The following is an 18,738-nucleotide window of genomic DNA, read 5'->3' as shown; positions in this document are numbered from 1 at the left end:
AGCCATATTGCTGCTGTCGAGCCAGTGTGACATAAAGAGGCGGAGTTTGAGCCTCCTAGCCAACAGCTGCAGTGTTCTCATTGGAAGACTAGTAATCTCAATATCTTTGAAATTGGCTATCCAGACTACACTCGTCTTTTGTACCAGGCTGTAAACATGTTTATTTCTGCTGTTAAGATCGGCTTTTTCCCATTCATGTGTATGTGACTTCCGGTACTTCCGGAGCCAGCCTCAAGCGGATCCTCGATGAACTGCAGCTTTTAAAATAAAATAAAAATAGTTGATTTCTCATATTCGCAACCCCCTGCCCCTGCATGTTTATAGATATAGATACTGTTTGTGGGTCAATTTGACCCGGCAGTCAAAGTGGAGGCTAAAGGAGGTTAGAAGTGTCTCTTTCTTTGCAGCTGTGTGACATGTTTCACACCAATCTCACACGCACACACCCCTTTAACATGTTTTTTCATTAAAAACGAGTGAGATATCCTCATTGAACCATGATCTGTGAGGATCAAAGAACACTATTGCACTGAATATTGATTAAATGGTTAGTAATGGAGTTAATAATGAGATTAAAAAAATGTTTATTGGGATTTTTCCGGGTTGTGACACTTTTGGATAATTAAATATGGCCCGGGTTAAATGGACCCAGGAACATTATTGCTGTTCCCGAGAAACCAACATAACAGGAGGATTAAGAAGTGAGTTTGTATTCATGAGGCAGCTCAAGAGTCTTCTGAAGCATTTTTTGGAGGCAAAAATTGTCTCTTTTTGACCACTGGGTGGCACAAATATTAACATAATGATAGCGCCATTATGATACCTGCTGTTCTGTCCATCCCATTAAATAGTCTATAGTTAAAAACTCAAATGAGACACAATGTCACTTCAATGATTTGTTTCATGAGTACAATTACCTGATGCATTTCTGGATGGACTGTGTGTAAAAGGAGTGACACATTCAACATTTTTATCCAACACATAAAAACACTCACTGTTAAATATGTTTAGAGTCATTATTTCCAGATTGATATAGGCTGATGAATGTTAGTTAACTGGATGATACTCATTTTAAAAACAGGACCACTTAGCTGCATACCATAGAAAATATATAACCAAAAGCTTTTAGTGCTAATATAACTCAATGCACACTAAAATGTTTTTAAATGATGTTGAAATGTGTGTCATACAAGGAGCATGCAGCCTAGTTATGCTTTTATTTTGTATTTAATATTTAATAAGCAAGTCAGTTCAGCAACTTCTTAATTGTTTGATTTTTTTATTTATTCATTATTATTATTATTGCATGTTTTGTGTTATTGGAGTGGTTTAGAGATAGAGTTAAGAGTGAGGAGTTGAAGGGTCTTTGCTGAGGGTGTCAGAGGTAGGAGAGGGAGTCCCGGCATCTCTTCTAAAGAACTTCAGGAACTTTTTCTTGAAGGACTTCTTCGGTGGTTTCCTCGCCTCCTCGACCTGAGTCTCCAGGTTTCTCAGTCTGTCCATTAAAGTGTTTTCAGTCTTGGTTCTGTCTTGCTCTTCTTCCTCCAGAGACTTGTTGATGACATTTAAAGTCTCCCGGAAAGAGGCCTTCTCCTGCTCCCACTGCAGCTTTTGTTCTTTTAGCTCCTCTTGGGCTTTGTTCAGGGCGGTCTTTATCTCGAGAGCTTCTTTCTGCTCTGCGAGGAGCTGTGCTCTCTCCTTCTCCCACTCACACTTTAGGGTATGCAGGTCCATTTTTGCCTGCTGCATCATGATGGTCTCCACCTCACGTTCTGCCAGGAGACGGGACCTGTCCTCCTCCCACTGTTCTTGATTTAGCTTTGCCTTTTGTGCCATATCTCTGAACAGGAGCTTGGTCCTCTCCTCTGAATCAAGGGAACACTGGGTTTTTATCTGGGCTTGACGCAGGTCAGCCTCCAGCTTGGATGTTGTCTCCTTCTGCTCTTTTAAGAGACGTGACTTGTCCTGCTTCCACTGCTGTTGCTGTTCCCTCAGTTCTTCCTGGGCCTGGTACAGAGCAGCCTGCAATTTGTTGGTTTCTTTTTCTGAGAGAAGGGTTGATGTGTCCTTCTCCCACTGCTGCTTCTGTTTCTTCAGGTCTTCTTGGGCCTGGCAGAGAGCAGCCTGTAACTTGATGGTTTCATCATTCACCAACAGCAGAAAGGTTCTTTCCTCTTCCCACTCTCGGCTTTTGTTCTGTAGTTCTTCCTTGGCCTGGCTCAGTGCAGCTTTCATGGTGGCATTCTCCTTCAGAGTCTCGGCCAAGAGAGATGAGTCTTTCTCCTCCCTCTGGTGGTCCTTGTTGGTGGTCACCTCCACCTGGAGACTGGGCCGGTCCTCTGTGCACTGGCGCTTCATCATCTCCACTGCCATGTTTGCGTGGTACAGTGCGTCACGCAGTCTGGAGTTTTCTTTAAGGAGAACGGCTCTGTCATATCCCCACAGTAGTGACTGATTATGCAGGGCGATGGAAACGCGAGACAGTTCAGCCTGCAGTCTGGTCACCTCTGTTTGCTGGGCTGGATGTTCATATGTCACGCTTGGCTCCTCCTTTACAATTTCAGGGACAGCCACCTCTGCTGTCTCCTGCTGGTTGGAGACCTGTGTTTGACAATCAGGCAGAGTGATCACCTCCGCGGGGAGGCTAGACTGGTCCTCTGTGCACTGACGTTTCTGAATCTCCAGGGCCAAGTTTGCATGGTAAAGTGCATCACGCAGTGTGGCGTTTTCTCCAAGGAGAATGGCTCTGTCATAACCCCACAGTTGTGATTGATTCTGCAGGGCCATGCACATGCGAGACAGTTCAGCCTGCAGTCTGATCACCTCTGTTTGCTGGGCTGGATGTTCATCTGTCTCTCTTGGCTGCTCTTTTTCAATTTCAAGGGTAGGCTGTTCAATTTGGCATTCAGACTCAGGGATCTGAACCTGGACCTGAACCTGGCTGGGACCTACACCGTCTGCTTTCAGCTCCTGCAGAGATTGCCGTTTTAATGGCTCCTTCTGCAGTGCAGGAAAGTCTACTGTGTCTACCTGTTGGACCACCTTCACTCCCAACTGCCAGACTGGGATGATGGCATCCTCCTCGTCCTCAAGGTCCGCAGGCTTCATATGCGTTCTGAGGGCGTCCGCTTCCTCAGTCCACACCTGCAGGACAGGGACGGCTGTCTTCCTGTTCTTTCCTTTCTTTGTGATCTTCTTCATCTCGATGATAATTGTGGATGTTCTGGTGAAACTATAGTTTAACAATTGAAGTCAATTCAATGTCTGTTTGTCTCTCGCTCTGGTGGCTCGAATGAGAAGTTTGCAGGAAAGTCTGATCATTTATAGACTTTTTTGAGGAGACCACTGTGACATCATAGTGTAGCAATAGAATGTGACAGTGAGCTACTGTATCTGTTTATAACCGTTTATACAGGCTGTGTTTGTCTGCTTTATAACATTCAGTAGTATGAACTTACAGTTTTTCTCAATTGTTTACACACATTTTCTGAAAGCATGCCTCATACTCTCAGAACCGTACACACAAATCAAAAAACACAAACACATGGGGGCAAAAAACCCTCAGTTCTCCTGCAAAACGAAACTTTACATTCAAAACAATGTTATTTCTCCTCAAAATGGTATTTTGTTTTCAAATGACACACATACCAGCTGAACACTGATGTGCTCAATGTAAAACACTGATGAATGGAAAACACTTCTCCATTCATCATGACTTAGACCTTTTTTTTGTTCAGTGTTACACTCACTACAGACAGTACATACATACAGTTTTTCTCAATTGATTACATAGAAATACTGGTAGTTAAGACACAATGACCACAATATGTAACCCATACACAAACCCCCTGAACCAATTCCTGCTTTACGCTCAAATTGCAGTTCTAAGAAACTTTTTTCAAAACACTACACACAATCAGGGGCACTGCCAGGGATTTTGGGCCGCATGAAAAAACATCACATTGGGCCCCATATATGTCTTGTAATATACCATTTATAATTACATCGTAATCAAAGTTACAACAGTCTTTAAAAATGAATGCACAACAGAAAAGAGCAGCACTGAATTATGCAGAATAATGGATCTATAATGCTGTTCTGTATCAGCAACGCTAGATTTGATACTTTATTGTGTTCACGTTTATCAGATCAAGTTTATTAATTACAATTATTAAGAGGTTAAAGCTTCTTAAACAAATTGCCCCTTGAGGGACCGCCCAAAATTCAATCAGCATCAAAATATCTGATTTGAAGGTATTATTTGAGTAATCTCTGTGACATTAAAACAGACTAAATCACTCAGTGCTTCAACCTGCCCAGCATCCAAAACAGACTATAGGCTGTAGCTTATGTAGCTTAGCTATAGCTTTGTTTTTATAGGCTTTTGTAATAGTACAGATAGAGAGAGAAAAAAGAGATTCCCACAGACCCCCTTCAATAATGCTAATTGACATGCTACGTTGCTCACCTTCTTGTTCACTGGGTTGAGGATAGTTGTGGGGAGACAGTGCACCTGCTGATATATCAGCTGCTGAGTCTGGTAGGGAGGGTGGGGAAACCCATTTAGTATAATTACCTACAACGTAGTTCATCTCATTGTGGACATAAAACTAGCAAACAGGTGGATTTTAACCACTCAAAGACTATACCAACCTTTCCTGGAGAAAAACTGGGTGACATACTGTCGCCCTTTCTTCTCTCTCTCCTCTCTCTCCTTTCTTTCCCTCCTTTTCTAGGACCCAGACTTTGTCTTTCCAGACCAATTCTGCTAAACTACAAGCACAATTCCTGCTTTACACTCAAATTCCAGTTCTAAGACACACTTTTTTAAAAACACTACACACAATTCTCTGCATTCGGCACAATTTTCATGAAGAAAATCTCTTGTTTTCACAACGAACACAGTCAATCAAAATCTAAAGTTAATTGCCCTACTATGCACACTGACTCATCACATGGGCAAACACCTGTCACACAGTTTTACAATTAGTAATCAGATCTTTATTGGGCTGCTTGGTCAGGGAAAACATTGCTTGTGATGTGGATGAGGTGCTGTGTATCAGAGAGACCACACTGAGGCAGAGCTGCAGGAGGATTCAGTTGGGACCAAGCGGCAACCTCCGGTCTCAAACCATGAAGCCCATGCGGTATTGTCATAAACTGCAATACATTGAGAATCTGCTTGAGGCTGGCTGCAGAAACACTGGAAACCACATAGACATGAATGGGAAAAGACGAACTTTGCAGCATTGAACATGTTTACAGCCTGGTTCAAAAAACGGCTTGGCTCTACGTAGCCAATTTCTCTATCGGCACACACTGTACGGGGGTACATTTTTTTCTAAAGTGACGGTTCAGAAGATATTAAGATTCTGAATTTTTGCCCAAATAAGGACATGACTGGCGTGACTCCCGGTCAGGAACACATAGCTATTGGCTAGGAGGCTCACACTACGTCACACTCTGCCTGGTTGAGTTCCGCATTTCCAATATGGCTGCCGCCGCCGATTGACTTCCAAACAGCTCTCAGGAACAGATGTGTGATGTCACAGATACTACGTCCATATTTTATAGTCTATGGTTGAGACGGACTCTCTCGCTCCGACTACCTGCCCTGTTTATAACCGTTCCTGTGTGCGTGAATGCCCAACAAGCAAGTTGTGTGTCATGTTATTATAAAGAGACGGAGAACTGACTTTTTCCTGTCCGCAGGCATTCATGTGTGTTAATTGATAAACTCCCGAAAGAGCAATGAGACGCCATGAGCACGTGTCAGCTGATATATCTAATCACATATATAATCCTGTTTCTGTTCATTTCATGTTAAATGAAAAAATATGTTAAATTTTATTTTTTTAGATTTTATTTTTAATCAAATTAACATTTATTACCACATAAACACACAAAAGTACCGAAAATTGGTACCGTTGAGTACCGGTACCGATTCCCAGGTACCGGGTATCGGTACCGTATCGGTTCAAATGTGAAAGGTACCCATCCCTACCGGAGGTTGCCGCTTGGTCTATACAAGCTGAAATACTACAGGTCAGAACCATCTTTCTAAGTAACACAATACTGCCTATGATTAAGAAATATTGCAGACACTTCTTTTAACCGCTGAGTAAGCGTTAGTTTATAGTGAACAGGTGGTTACATAACGGGAGCAGGACCCCAACATGAAGCTGAGCTTTGCAGCTCACACACTTTTACACTTAAATAAGGCAAGTGTCACATCTTTGAACATTGATGCTGTTATTACTACCCCTTATTCTAAGTTACTTTTAAGAGCTCAGCGAGTTACAGATGCTCTCACCAAATCTGCCGCTGATGTTTGGATTGTAGCTCCACTTTTTCCAATCAGAGCAGTGTTAGCAGGTAAACATATTTGAAGGTTGGATTTCAAATTTAACTACTCTTTTTCATAATATTTTTTACATAATTGTTGAAATGTCATTTTAGATTACTTAAAAAAAAAAAACGTTTTGGACGACATCTTGCGACCCCCAGAGGGTCCCGACCATAGACTGTAAATGAAAATGGACAGTGTTGCTCCGCCTCTTTCCGTTGTACGGTTCTGAAGCCAAAAAATCCCACCCCTGGGTGCAGCCATTGTGCAGCCAGAGCCTGTGAAGCCACTGTAATAAGCTCCGCCCTACAGCGTAGCGTCACAAGACGCTGTGAGTCCTTTGACGTTTCCCTCTATGGCGGCTGTGAATTAAAGCAAACCCTGAAGTAAAACCCCGTTTTTTAAACTCTAATAACTAACAAAACAGTCAAATACTAACTACATATCACCACAGCATACGAATGAGAGAAACATTCGTAAGACGTGTATTTATTTTTTAAAGTTTGATTGCTCCCCCATTCAAATGAATGGGGGAGACAGGTTTTATGACCTATACTGCAGCCAGCCACCAGGGGGCAGACGCTCTGCTGAAAACTTCACTTAGAGCCGAGCGAGATGCACCCCTTGTCCGGACCCCCACTTTGGGAACCCCTGGTTTAAGTCATTGCGCTTTCGCACAGCTTGAAGCAGTTACAGAGTCGATGTTCTTAGACTAAATGAGACACCAGAGAACAAACATTTATGAAAACAAAAAATCTTTATTGTCAAAACAGACAATTTAAAGAAGACCAGCCATGACGGTGACAAACCAATATACATGCAACAGGACAACACAAGCTAATCCACTAAATACAGAGAAAAGTTTAAGACACAAGATAGAAACGCTAAACAGGCAGACCCGGTGCTGCTAATTTCAATCCCGTACCTGGCGAAGGTGAGCTAAAAACAGAAGGCAGTCAGAATGATCTGAATACTGATGAACCCGATGCACGAATAAGACAAACCCTCAGTTTTACTCAATCACATTAAACTGTGTCGAAGTCGAGAGCGTAGCTTTAATAAAAACTGAATGTCCACTGGAGGAGTCTTTATGCATGAACACTGTACAGATATTGATGCATCAGAGTAACAGAAACTTTTTTAAATCCTTTATTATCTGACTAATCCCCCGCGGTAAAGAGTAAACCAAAAGAACTAGCTCTGGGATTTTAATTAGCCCGCCCCGGTCTGCCAACACAGGTAGCTACGACTCTAGCGCTAATACAGAATACTTAGAAATAAGCACAGCCGAGAAACATTCCAAACATGACACACTGGAAAGTAGAAAGCAGCGGAGGAGTAGCCATGTTATACATGCTGAATTAAAAAGCGTTGTCAGTTTTGTTCTTTCAGATTTTCAGACAAGGGTTTAAAAGAAACGTTTTTAAAAGAAAGACTAAAAAAGCTCTGTCATGTTTCGAGTGTTGCTCGGCCGGTGTAAGCTAACATAATACAGCTTTGAATCCACACACTGAGTGTGTGAGGGTTAAAAACAAGGTGGTGGAAATAAAAGATTTTTAAAACATACTTCTCAAACATCTCCTGTAGCAGTGTAACAAAGGTGTGTGTTTTTATGGGGTGGGTGTCAGGGAACCAAAGTGGTCCTTTGTCTTTTTAGCCAAAAGAAGAATGCAGACAGACTACAGCTGAGGGTTCACTGATGGACGGCTGGGTGATCTCCACACTGTTGAGAAGAAACATCACGGTGCACAAGAAGTGGTTTACAGAAGAACTTTTAAGAGGACTTCGCTTCTACTTGTAACACTGAGGCTCAGCTGCACACTAGTGCATCTCAAAAAAAGGGAAAAAATGATCAGAATTTCATGGAAAAGTTGACATAGTATAAGTATTTTTTTAACTTTAGTCCATCATTATCAATTTTACAGTATAAAAATACCTGAAATATTTGAGGTTTGAGTCTGAAATTCATGAGACTTTCACTTTCTAACTCAACTCATGTAAAATATCTAACCTTTTCACAATATTCCTTCATTTTTACATTTTTTAAAGATGCACTAAGATATGCTGCTGAATAAAAAAATCATCCAGTGTTTGTCTCTGCAGCAGTGTGAGAGATCACATCCAGCCGGCTGATAATTCAGCTTCTGTTCATGCGTTCAAGCAGCCAGTGCAGGTCACCAACCAGACCCTCAAAGAAGAGAGCCCACTTAGGAACAGGAACTAAACTCACCGATTACAGATCCATGGAGAATAATATTTCCACAGAGTTCTTCTACATCATTTTGGATTGAAACGAACTACATGATGCAACACTTCATCAACCATGGCATCATTTTCTTTGTTTTACAATAAGCGTATATTTTGAAACTAATTCCAACTAAAAGTTCAGACTCTTAAAAATGTCATCTGAAAAGTTTGGGAATCAAACCAGCCAAAGCAGCAGGGTCATTAACTGAAATCAGTCCACCAAAGTATGGTTCTCTTCTTCTGAAACCTGGCATCCTAATTTACAGTATTCACTGCCGACTCTACTCACCCCATGCTACTTACTGTGTTAGAGAAAATACTTAAGCAGAGAGAGAGAGCGGCATCCTAAAAATGTACCTCAAATCTAGAACTAGTATGATAGGAATTATGTGGCTAAACATTTTGAACGTCACCGCAAAGAAACCTCTGAACTTCACAAAATGAGAACTAAGCCGTCACAGATATCTTGATAAAAAACAGATTTAGTCTAAATTAAAAAAAATCAGACGGGGAGTGAAGTCAAAGTTTTTGGTAGGTGCAACGTTCACGGCTGGAATGACTCAAACTTTCTAAAAACGTAGCAGAAAAGCGGCTGGTCGGCGACTGCACTGGCTGCTCGGTCACACGGGGTCACGTCTGTTCTCAAGTGACCCCTCTGTGTAGTGTGTTCATGTTGGAGTGACATGTACGGTTGTCTTTTGGCGTTTGAGAGTTTTGATTACGGAACAATGCTACGTCAGCAAGAATGAGAACTCAGGGTGGCACAAAGAGAACAGATATTGAATCCTGCATCGTTTCCTTCCAAAAGAAGATCCCTCCCATGTATCCCGACAGAGCGGGAGGGAAGTTTGTGCCCTCTGATCAAACCGCCAAACCTCCAAACAGAACAAAAAAACCACTTTGTATACTTTAGAAGAGGAGCGAAGATTTGTCAGGGGCAAACTTTCCAGCCACAGCCAAACATTCACACACAAGTTAAAAAGAGGTAGCATGACAGCTCGTGTTGTTTTTCCTCTTATTTCCAACACCAGGCACCTGTCACCGAATGTATGAGACAAACACTTTCACTGAAATAAGTTCTAGATTCTGGCTTCTGATGCCAAAAAGGAAAACTAGCAGAACAAAAGGCACCAATTCCCATCAGGCGACAAGTTCTTGGTGAGGGAAAACACGAAGATAAGGATGTCAACATACCTCTTAGAAAAGAAACAATACATTTTCAGTCCAGATACAGGTGGGAGCATCTTTTGAGGGAGGGTGATGTCTCCTTTCAGGGCAGGAAAACAAACTTCTTTTCCTCTCTCGCAGCTACGTCGGCGGTTTAATCTCAGCCGTGTGGGGGGTTTCCTCCACTTCTGCTGCCAAAGTCGCTGCTAGAATCAAAAAAACCTGGACAACAGTTCACCAGCATGTCGTTGTTTCCCTGCCCTGCGCCTTCCTTCCTCTCCTCTTTTGAACCTCTTTCACCGCTCATCTAGTCCTTTTTCTCCTCTTCTTTCTTCTCCTCCTCCTCGGTGGGGTAGGAGTGCCAGGTGAGGCGCTCCTCGTAGAAAGAGATAACCACCTGGGGACATTTGACGTTGGCCTCTTTGGCGGGGACGAGGTCGGCCTCGTCAGAGTTTTTCCTGTTCATTTGGATTTTAGAGAAGAAGAGGAAGAAGACAAAGAGAGAGGAGGAGAAAAGGGGGACAAAAGAGAGCAGGGTCAGACAATCGGCACAGTCATTCTTTTCTTTAATTAGCACTAACTAAAATGTTTGCAGTTTTATTTTCTAGGACAGCGTGTCTGAACTAGAGTCTCATTTCTAAACGTTGCACATGACACCCTCTGGAAATGCAAGTCTTGTGGGATCTTAGCCCAGAACATCTGGAATTCTAGATGCATCTGGAATAGGGATGTATATTCTAAGTATTTTCCGTGATTGATTTTTGGAAATGTTAACGATCAATTATCGTTTAATTGATAAAAAAACAAAACATTATTATTCTTACGTCAAAAAAAAGGCCAAATACGTTGTCTTCCCCATAAATTATATTTTATATAGCAACAAAATGCATATCACTGACGGGATTGAATACGGGTACATGTTTGACACGCAGAATATCAACGATCAGGCTCATTAAGATATTCTACGTGGACATAATCTTATAAAGTGAAGCCTGAGACTAACAGAAAATTACTTCAGACTCGCAGTGTCCAGTTTTCTGTCTACTCGTTCTTATTGAGAAAAATAATCATGTGTATTCAATCAGGTGTCAGCCGGGAGCGCAACCGGGTCACTATCAGTCCAACTGGAGAAAAGCCCAGACAGATTTAATGTTGCTGGTCTGCAAACATAGCGTACCTGAATTTCCCACCTGTCTGTTGCCTTCGTATGCAAAGGTTAAAATGTCCTGTTTAAAGTTGTCAACCTTCGTGCCCGTGTTGTTGTTGGCAGCAGTTGTGTATTGGTCCTCTTTAAAAAAGTGCACGTGCAGACCTGACGCGCAGCAGCAGCCCCCAACTGAGCGTCTCCGCTGTGCGCAACACCTTTAACAGCTGATTCACATCAAAACATGCTTTCAACTTAAAACACCTCCCTGATAGATGAGTGTAATATGAGACCACATGATGTTTGTTCCTTGGATAGAAAATTGATAACAAAAATGCGTGTTTCGAGTAATTTCTTAACAATCAATTAATCAATAATCGATTAATTGTGGTCATCCCTAATCTGGAACAATCACATCCCTGCTAGAGTTGATACTTTAAATCTAGGATGGGCGGATCATGTAAAAACAGCATCTTTGCAGCTGCCGTTTTGGAGTTATGCAGTCATTTTTCAAATTGCTTACAACTTGAAGTCCCTTAAAGGTGACATATCATGCAAAATTGACTTTTTAATGGTTCTTTACCTGAAATATGTTTCCCTGGCATGTCTACAAACCCCCCGAGAATGAAAAAATCCATTCTGCCCCTGTTTTGATTTCTCCACCTTTGTGTAAATGTGTGTGAAACGAGCCGTTTCAGACTTTCGTGTTTTTGTTACGTAACAACAATATCCGGTCTGTCACGGAGTCAGAGCTCAGAGCTTGTTCAGCCCATAGACTGTATAAAATAATACTGAATCCCCCCTCCGTTTTTCATTACCTGCACAAATGTGTGGTAACAAGGAGCTTAGGAGGGAGGCATGCTAGTTGTAGGCTGTCTTAATAAACACAAAGGTCGGTTTTACTCCCCACGTCTGCAGATTTGAAGATCTAGTGGATGATTTTTATTTATCATGGATAAGTGCTAGCGCTAGTTAGCATAGCCACATAGCTACATGTTCGTAGCTGTGTACCAAGACACACGTCTACATACTGATAAATAAAACAACAAGAAACACTAAATCTGTGACCAATCGTTCAGAAAGGTCTTGCTACAGGCGCCTCTCCGTCAGGATCAGATTCTGGATCAGATTCAGAGGGTTGAAGTAACGCTATCTCTGAGCAGCCGTGTATATTCAGCCAACATGTAAACATTAGATCAACGTGCTGGACAGCCGAGGCCCATCCACTTCCTGAGAGGGCGTGGTCAGAGGGAAAACAGAGTGTTCTGATGAGGACTGAAGAATAGGGCTTTTCAGGCATGCCAAAATCTGATTTCAAAGTGGTTTTTTTAGCATAAACGTTTTGGGGACCTCTTAAACCAATATATATTGATGAAAAAAGCGTGATATGTCACCTTTAACCTGATTTTATGAGAACTCTTACCTACAATTTTCCCTGTATGCTTTCTGTCAAGAAGTAACATCTAAACAGGGAGTGTATGAAAAAAGAAATGTGTACTCAAGTCTCTCGTGATTATTTGGAGTAGGGATGTTCACAATTAATCCAGTATTAATTGATTGTTAAGAACTTACTCCAACACATTTCTTTGTTTCGATTTTCTATCATGTGGAACAAACATCATGTGGTCTCATATTTAGTTCAGCTATCAGGGAGGTGTTTTAAGTGTAAAGCATGTTTCGATGTCAATCAGCTGACTAAAGGTGTTGCGTACAGCAGAGACGATCAGCTGGGGGCTGCGGCTGAGTGACAGGTCTCTATGAGCGCTTTTTTAAGCCGCCGCGGGACTGATTCCAACCCGGTTGTGCTCCTGGCTGACACTTGACCACGTACTAGGGCTGTCGAAATTGCTCCAAAATGACGTTCGAATATTCGCTCTAAAAAAATCCCATAGGTTCGAACCATTCGAATATCTATATTTGCGCATTATGTCAATGACAGGTGGACAAACTTGTACAAGGAGATTGTATATGTATTTTTATTTCAGATTTAACATGCCTAAAACATACCTATACATTACAAAACAAGTAAATGACTTAATGGTCTATACCGAAACACTTTTAAGACCGTAGACCTCTCGGTTGCTCGCTTGCCCCGCCTCCCCGCTATGTTCGCAATGCACTGAGTGAGTGCTGAACAAGACTTGTGCGAGCAATTAAAGGTCCTGACTCTTGTCCCTAATATAGGCAGGCTTCATTCAGTGATTGAAGCAAATATTAACATTAATTGAGGTTAAAAGAAAAACGAAAAAGTAGTCCACTCACATTCGTTGCACTTGTATAAAAAAAAGAGAGGAAAAACTGCATTCTATCCCAGTGTCCCTGATTGTTGGGCTCTTTTAGTCCACTGTCAATGTCGGGTCTTAGGCCAAAAACATGAGACAGTCCACATGTGAAGAGGCCAGTGCAGATCTCTTTTTATTCACTATGTTCCCAGCGGAGGAAAAGATGTGTTCAGAGCGCACTTAGGATCCAGGGACAGAAAGAGAACTCTCTGCCGTCTGCTTCACGCTGTGTATGTGTGACTCCTGTGACCTGTCCCTGACCCGTCATGCAGTGCGCCCACTCGCAAAGCAGCCGCCGATGTGTTTTTTTTCCACAGTCGAATATTAATTTTCAATAGAATCTCTGTTTTTTTTTTTTATATTCAAATATATATTTGAATTTAGAATAATCGTTGACAGCCCTACCACGTACACGTGCTTATTTTTCTCAATAAGAACGAGCTGACAGAAAACTGGACACGGTGAGTCTGAAATATGTTTCTGTTCAGTTCCCTTGTTGAAGTCTGAGCCTTCACTTTTAGAATTGGAGATTATGAGCCTGCTCCACATGTTGATATTCAGTGTTTAACATTTTGAACACCTCAATATGATCCATAGCTGTTTAATACTGTCAGTCATATACATTGTGTTGTGAAGGAAAAATGTGAGTCAGGGGAATAACGCATTTGGCATTATTTTTGACATGGATAACTTTTACGTTTTTTTTTTTATGATTAATCGATAATTGATCGTTAACATTTCCAAAGATCGATCAAGGAAAATACTTGAAATTTACATCCCTAATTTGGAGCCAAAAAATGTCTCTCAGTGAACTCTAAATACGCCTCAAAGGAAGACTAAAGCCTGGTTTATACTTCTGCTGTGAATCCAGGGCGTGGCCTGCATGTACCCCGTCCATCGGCCTTACATTTCATCTCCTCTCTATTCTTCCCTGTAACCATTGCTGTATGATAAACAGCAACACGTATCAGCTCTAATTCAACATAATACGTTCAGAATCGCTGTGAAAAAGAAAAGGAAACAGACGACCCGACCATCACAAAGACCACACTGCCTTTCAGTTTAGAGTATTTCAGAGCGACACAAACCAGACTTTAGAGACACCAAAGTTTATGTTCATAAACAGAGTGCACACCCACCACTTCATGAGGAACATCAGCTCTCCACTGGAGTCCGTTGCTCCGATGATCCTCTCCGGCTGCAGACCTCTGCCGAAACCTCGAGCCTTCTCCCCCTGGAGACATTAAGGAAGAGCGTTACTGCACCTTTACGTACACCACCTGAATGGATTCATTTCATTTTTTCTTTTCTTGTCGTCTGTCTAACTGCTGTTGGGGGTCTTTAGAGTGGAGAATCTTCTCTCCTTCACTCACCTCCTCCTTCTTCCTCTTGCTCCCTCGCTCCTCCGGGTCTCCAGAGGCCTCACTAGTAACTTTCCTCTTGCCTTCTTTCTTCTTCTCCTCCTTCTCTCTGTGTTTCGTCATGTACTCTGCGATGAGGTCGGGGCAGTCCAGGTTGTCCTGTGGCTCCCAGGTGTTGTCCTCTCTGCAGGACGGGACACAAATTGAAGACATTAGTGAAGACTGCATCACTTGGACTGAGAAAAGTGTAAACCCATGAACCAATCTCCATATTAACAAGATTATTATATTCCCAAGGCCTCCCTGAAAGCAACAGGACCCTGTACCAGGGCTGACATGGAGGTAATGTGCCACTGGGCAAAGCCTATAATGTTGCATTAGCAGCAATATTTAACAAATGAGGCATCATTAATCAAACTCGTGATTTTGACTATTAAGTTACTCAAAAGGGAGATGTGTTTAAAGGAAAACCGCCCCACAAGCACCAGTTTTAAACACAACCTGCATCCAGACCTAGACTTGTACTCACTCTGAGAAGCCCTTCCATTTCAGCAGAAACTCCACCTTGCCCTTCACCACTCTGCGGTCGAGAACTTTCTCCACCACATACTCCTCCTCTTCTTCCTCCTCTGCTGCTGGTGCTCCTGGTCCTCCTGCTGCTGCTGGAGCTGCAGGTGGTGCTGCCGGCGTTGCTGCTGCCGCCGCTGCTGCTGGTGCCGGTGCCGGGGCTGGGTCAGCTGCAGGAGCTGCAGGCTGCTCCTCCTCCTCGGCCTTCTTGCCTTTCTTTGCTGCAACGGTCGCCAGCTTGACGTCTGCTGAGGGAGCCTGTAGCGGAGGGAGAGAAACAAAATAAAGGATTGATATGTAAGTCATATGTTGCATGTTTTCTTTTTTTAATTTTCTGTTGGTCCAGACAGAGTGTATAAGTGTCCTTAAGCCCTGTTTTAAAACGTAGTCACGATGGAATGCAGACGCTAAGAGACAATTCTAATATTTTAAGTTTTGCCAGAACTGAAAGTAGTGTAGTGTGTCAGACTTCTTGGACTTGGTCTGGTTGAGTTGACCCTGTGCAGACAGCCACTCACCTGTCACCTACAGAGGCCACGCCCCTACATAATAGTTTCTCAACTGATTGTTGTTATTGATTGCTGATAACACCATAGACTGTATATATATATAATAGATGTAGTATCCGTGACGCCACCCATCTGTTCCCTGAGCGCTGTTTTGAAGCCAATCGTCTGTGGGAGCCATATTGGAAATGCTGAACTCAACCTAACTTAAGGCGGATTTATACTTCTGCGTTGAATCAATGGCGTAGCTTACACCGGGGGTCCGCATAGCTCCCGTATCTACACAGATGCCTACGCACGTAGCTGACGTGTACCTCCGCCAAAATGTAACTATGCGAAGAATCAACGAGGACCGCAAGCCCTGTGATTGGTCCGCTCAGCGGAACTGTATTTCACGCATTTGCAGCACTTCTGGGATCTCCACTGAAGGGCCGTGTATTTCATTTCATGTATTTCATTTCAAAGTAAACAGAGATCGTAGCCGGGCTGGAAGACGGTGACTGACTATCAGAGAGACCACATTGCCCTCAAGTGCTTCAGCGGAGAATTGCTGTGCGTATGTGGTGCTCATGTCCGCGTCAGCCCCTGCTGCGTAGGGCCGACACAGAATTATAAATCAGCCTTCAGTGTGACTTAAAGAGGCGGGGGTTGAGCCTTCTAGCCATAGACTGTATATAAAATGGATGACATCTTGCTCGGCTCGAAGTGAGGATGCCACAAAAAACTGCTCCCCCTAGTGGATGGCTGCAGTGTAGGTAAAAACTCTGTCTCCCCCATTCATTTGAATGGGGCTGCAAGCAAACTTTTAAAAAAGAATACACATCATACATCACATCTGTATGCTGTCGTGGCTGTGGTGATATGTAGTTATTGTTTAGGGGTGGGCCAAAATATCGAAACTACGATATATATCGCAATATTTCGTCTTGCCATACGTTATCAATAAACTGGCGCCAAATATCAATATTTAAACAATAAACATACAGCCTTTCTAAACAGATTCTCTCACAAAAGCCTGCTACAATTTTGATTTACAGAGTCACTACTTCAAGCCTCCACATGATGGCGCTTAGCATGAATAAGAGTGGGTACTGCGGTAGAGTACTCTTTGAAAGGAAATAAAAAGAAGAAAAAGAAAATGGTGCAAGGTGGAGGATTAGCAGCAGTGAAAAACACGTGAAAGATGCACCGGCGAATTTCAAATCTAAAGTCTGGGCCCACTTCAGCTTTTACTGTACCGACATTGGAACAACACTTGATAAAGAGTTCGCAGAGCTTGCCGTGGAGGAGAGGACGGTTCACAACGCTAATGCTAAGGTTTCTGTAGGCCAGCTGAAGTTTCTTTTTCGTTAGTTATTAGAGGTAAAAAAAACAAACGGGGTTTTACATCCTTGTATACTTTGATTGAAAGCTGCCCTAGAGGGAAACTTCGTAGGACCTTGTAACGCTACGCTGTAGGGCGGCGCTTGTTACCGTGGAAACACAAATTCCCTACTGCGCAGACTCTGGCTGCAGAAAATGTACAAGATGTCTGCTTTCTGGGACGGGATATTTTGGCTTAAAAACCATACAATGGGAAAAGACGGAGACACGCTGTCCATTATATTTACAGTCTATGCTCCTAGCCAATAGCTATGTGTTCCTGCCTGTCAGTCAAGTCCTTATTTGGACAAAATTGTAATCTTAATATCTTTTGAACTGTTGCGTTAGAAAAAAAATTCACCCCAGCACAGTGTGTGCCGATAGAGAAATTAGCTACGTAGAGCCAAGATGTTTTTTGTACCAGGCTGTAAACATGTTTATTTCTGCTGCAAATATCGTCTTTTTTGAATTGGTGTGTATGTGGTTTCCTGTGTTTCTGCAGCCAGCCTCAAGTGGACGCTCGATGAACTGCAGTTTATAACACTTCTGCATTGGCTTCATATTTTGAGACCTGAGGTTGTCGCTCTGATTGGACAGTGAATCCATCAATCAAACCGAGGTGGGTGGGATTAAAGGTCCCAACATGAGCACCGCCCCTCTCTGCAGGCTGCAGCCCCAGTACACTTAAAGGCCTGTCCACACATGGTGGAATATTAACTTCACTCCCCGTGGAGTTTCTCCAGGAGGAAACATTCCTGATAAACAATCAACTGTGGAATTGTGTCTCCTTCTTAGTTTGCTCTGGTTAGTTCGGTGTAGTGTGCTCTTGGAGAGTGAGGGAGAAAAACGCCCCCTTTCATCATGACTGCGAACAACAGCGTGATTTTCAGCCTCCATCTCCAAAAAAACATTTTCATGGTTTAATGTTGGCAACATTACGCATAACAGCCAGTGCAACGTTACATTAGAGAACGTAAAGGAACCAGCGTGCTGAGCACAGTTTAACATCATGCATGCACGCTGTCTGTAAGCCTCGCATGCATGGATTAGATCCACGGTAAAACTCATCGGGCACATTTATTTCTCTTTCTTTAAATATTACATCCAGCAGATAGAAGATAATCAAACCCGCAGCACGAAGACGACCCAGGCGGCCTGCCCCCACGACCAAAGGGCAACATGGCTGGCGTTCCCTGCACAGCTAGCTAACACGAGCCTTACCTTCACAGAGAATGCTTCAGGGCGCTGTAGGAGGCGGAGGGCCTGGAGCTCGACACGGAACGGGGTCGGGTCGTGTTGGACGCGTGAACCGGTCAGCGGTTTCACGAAACTACCAGAAGGATGGGCGGCGGGCTGTGATTCGACTTCTTCTTGATGTGCTTTGCAATGAAATAACACAATGGCCTCAGCGTCACTATCAACCAGGAAAGATCCCGTTCTGCCCGCCAACACCACCGGAAGTTACGTCACATTTAGCGGTTAGTTTGAAACAAGGGATTGTGGGAGATGGAGTCTTTGTCGTTAAGAAAATGCAAGGTGGCATTAAAGCTGGGGTTGGTAGTCTGATTTAGATACACTTTTTGTTATACTGGTTAAATTGATTTTTATGTCCTGATGGTAATCAATACATAATGTGTTACTAAAAAAGAGGGGGGAAAAAAGCTCCTATCTACAGCAGGAGTAAACCTGGGAAAACACAGACCAATCACTGTTTTTGGGTCCCCAAAGTTTAAACAAATCAAATCCCGTTCTGCCG

At 42.9% G+C, this 18,738-nt stretch overlaps 2 protein-coding genes across 2 annotated transcripts; both read right to left on the bottom strand.

Moving 5' to 3' along the window:
- Positions 1 to 1,262: 1,262 nt before the first annotated feature.
- Positions 1,263 to 3,278, bottom strand: LOC117832535 (trichohyalin-like). Its single transcript, XM_034711706.1, has one exon. It carries the CDS (start codon positions 3,199 to 3,201, stop codon positions 1,342 to 1,344), a length of 1,860 nt encoding a protein of 619 aa, XP_034567597.1. The 5' UTR covers positions 3,202 to 3,278; the 3' UTR covers positions 1,263 to 1,341.
- Positions 3,279 to 7,084: 3,806 nt separating this feature from the next.
- Positions 7,085 to 18,443, bottom strand: LOC117832335 (chromobox protein homolog 1-like; the record flags this gene model as incomplete). The annotated part of the gene is made up of 5 exons (XM_034711426.1): positions 7,085 to 10,218; positions 14,326 to 14,420; positions 14,560 to 14,731; positions 15,077 to 15,372; positions 18,204 to 18,443. Coding segments are annotated over 5 exons (954 nt in total), but the record flags the coding sequence as incomplete, so codon positions are not given.
- Between the last annotated feature and the right edge of the window lie 295 nt (positions 18,444 to 18,738).

Source organism: Notolabrus celidotus, chromosome 20 (assembly GCF_009762535.1).
Source record: "Notolabrus celidotus isolate fNotCel1 chromosome 20, fNotCel1.pri, whole genome shotgun sequence".
In the NCBI taxonomy this organism is placed as follows: Eukaryota; Metazoa; Chordata; class Actinopteri; order Labriformes; family Labridae; genus Notolabrus; species Notolabrus celidotus.
This window is presented reverse-complemented; position numbering and strand designations above follow the sequence as displayed.

Coding starts and splice junctions, on each gene's coding strand:
- LOC117832535 (XM_034711706.1), bottom strand. CDS start 3,201: ATGAAGAAGATCACAAAGAAAGGAAAGAACAGGAAGACAGCCGTCCCT.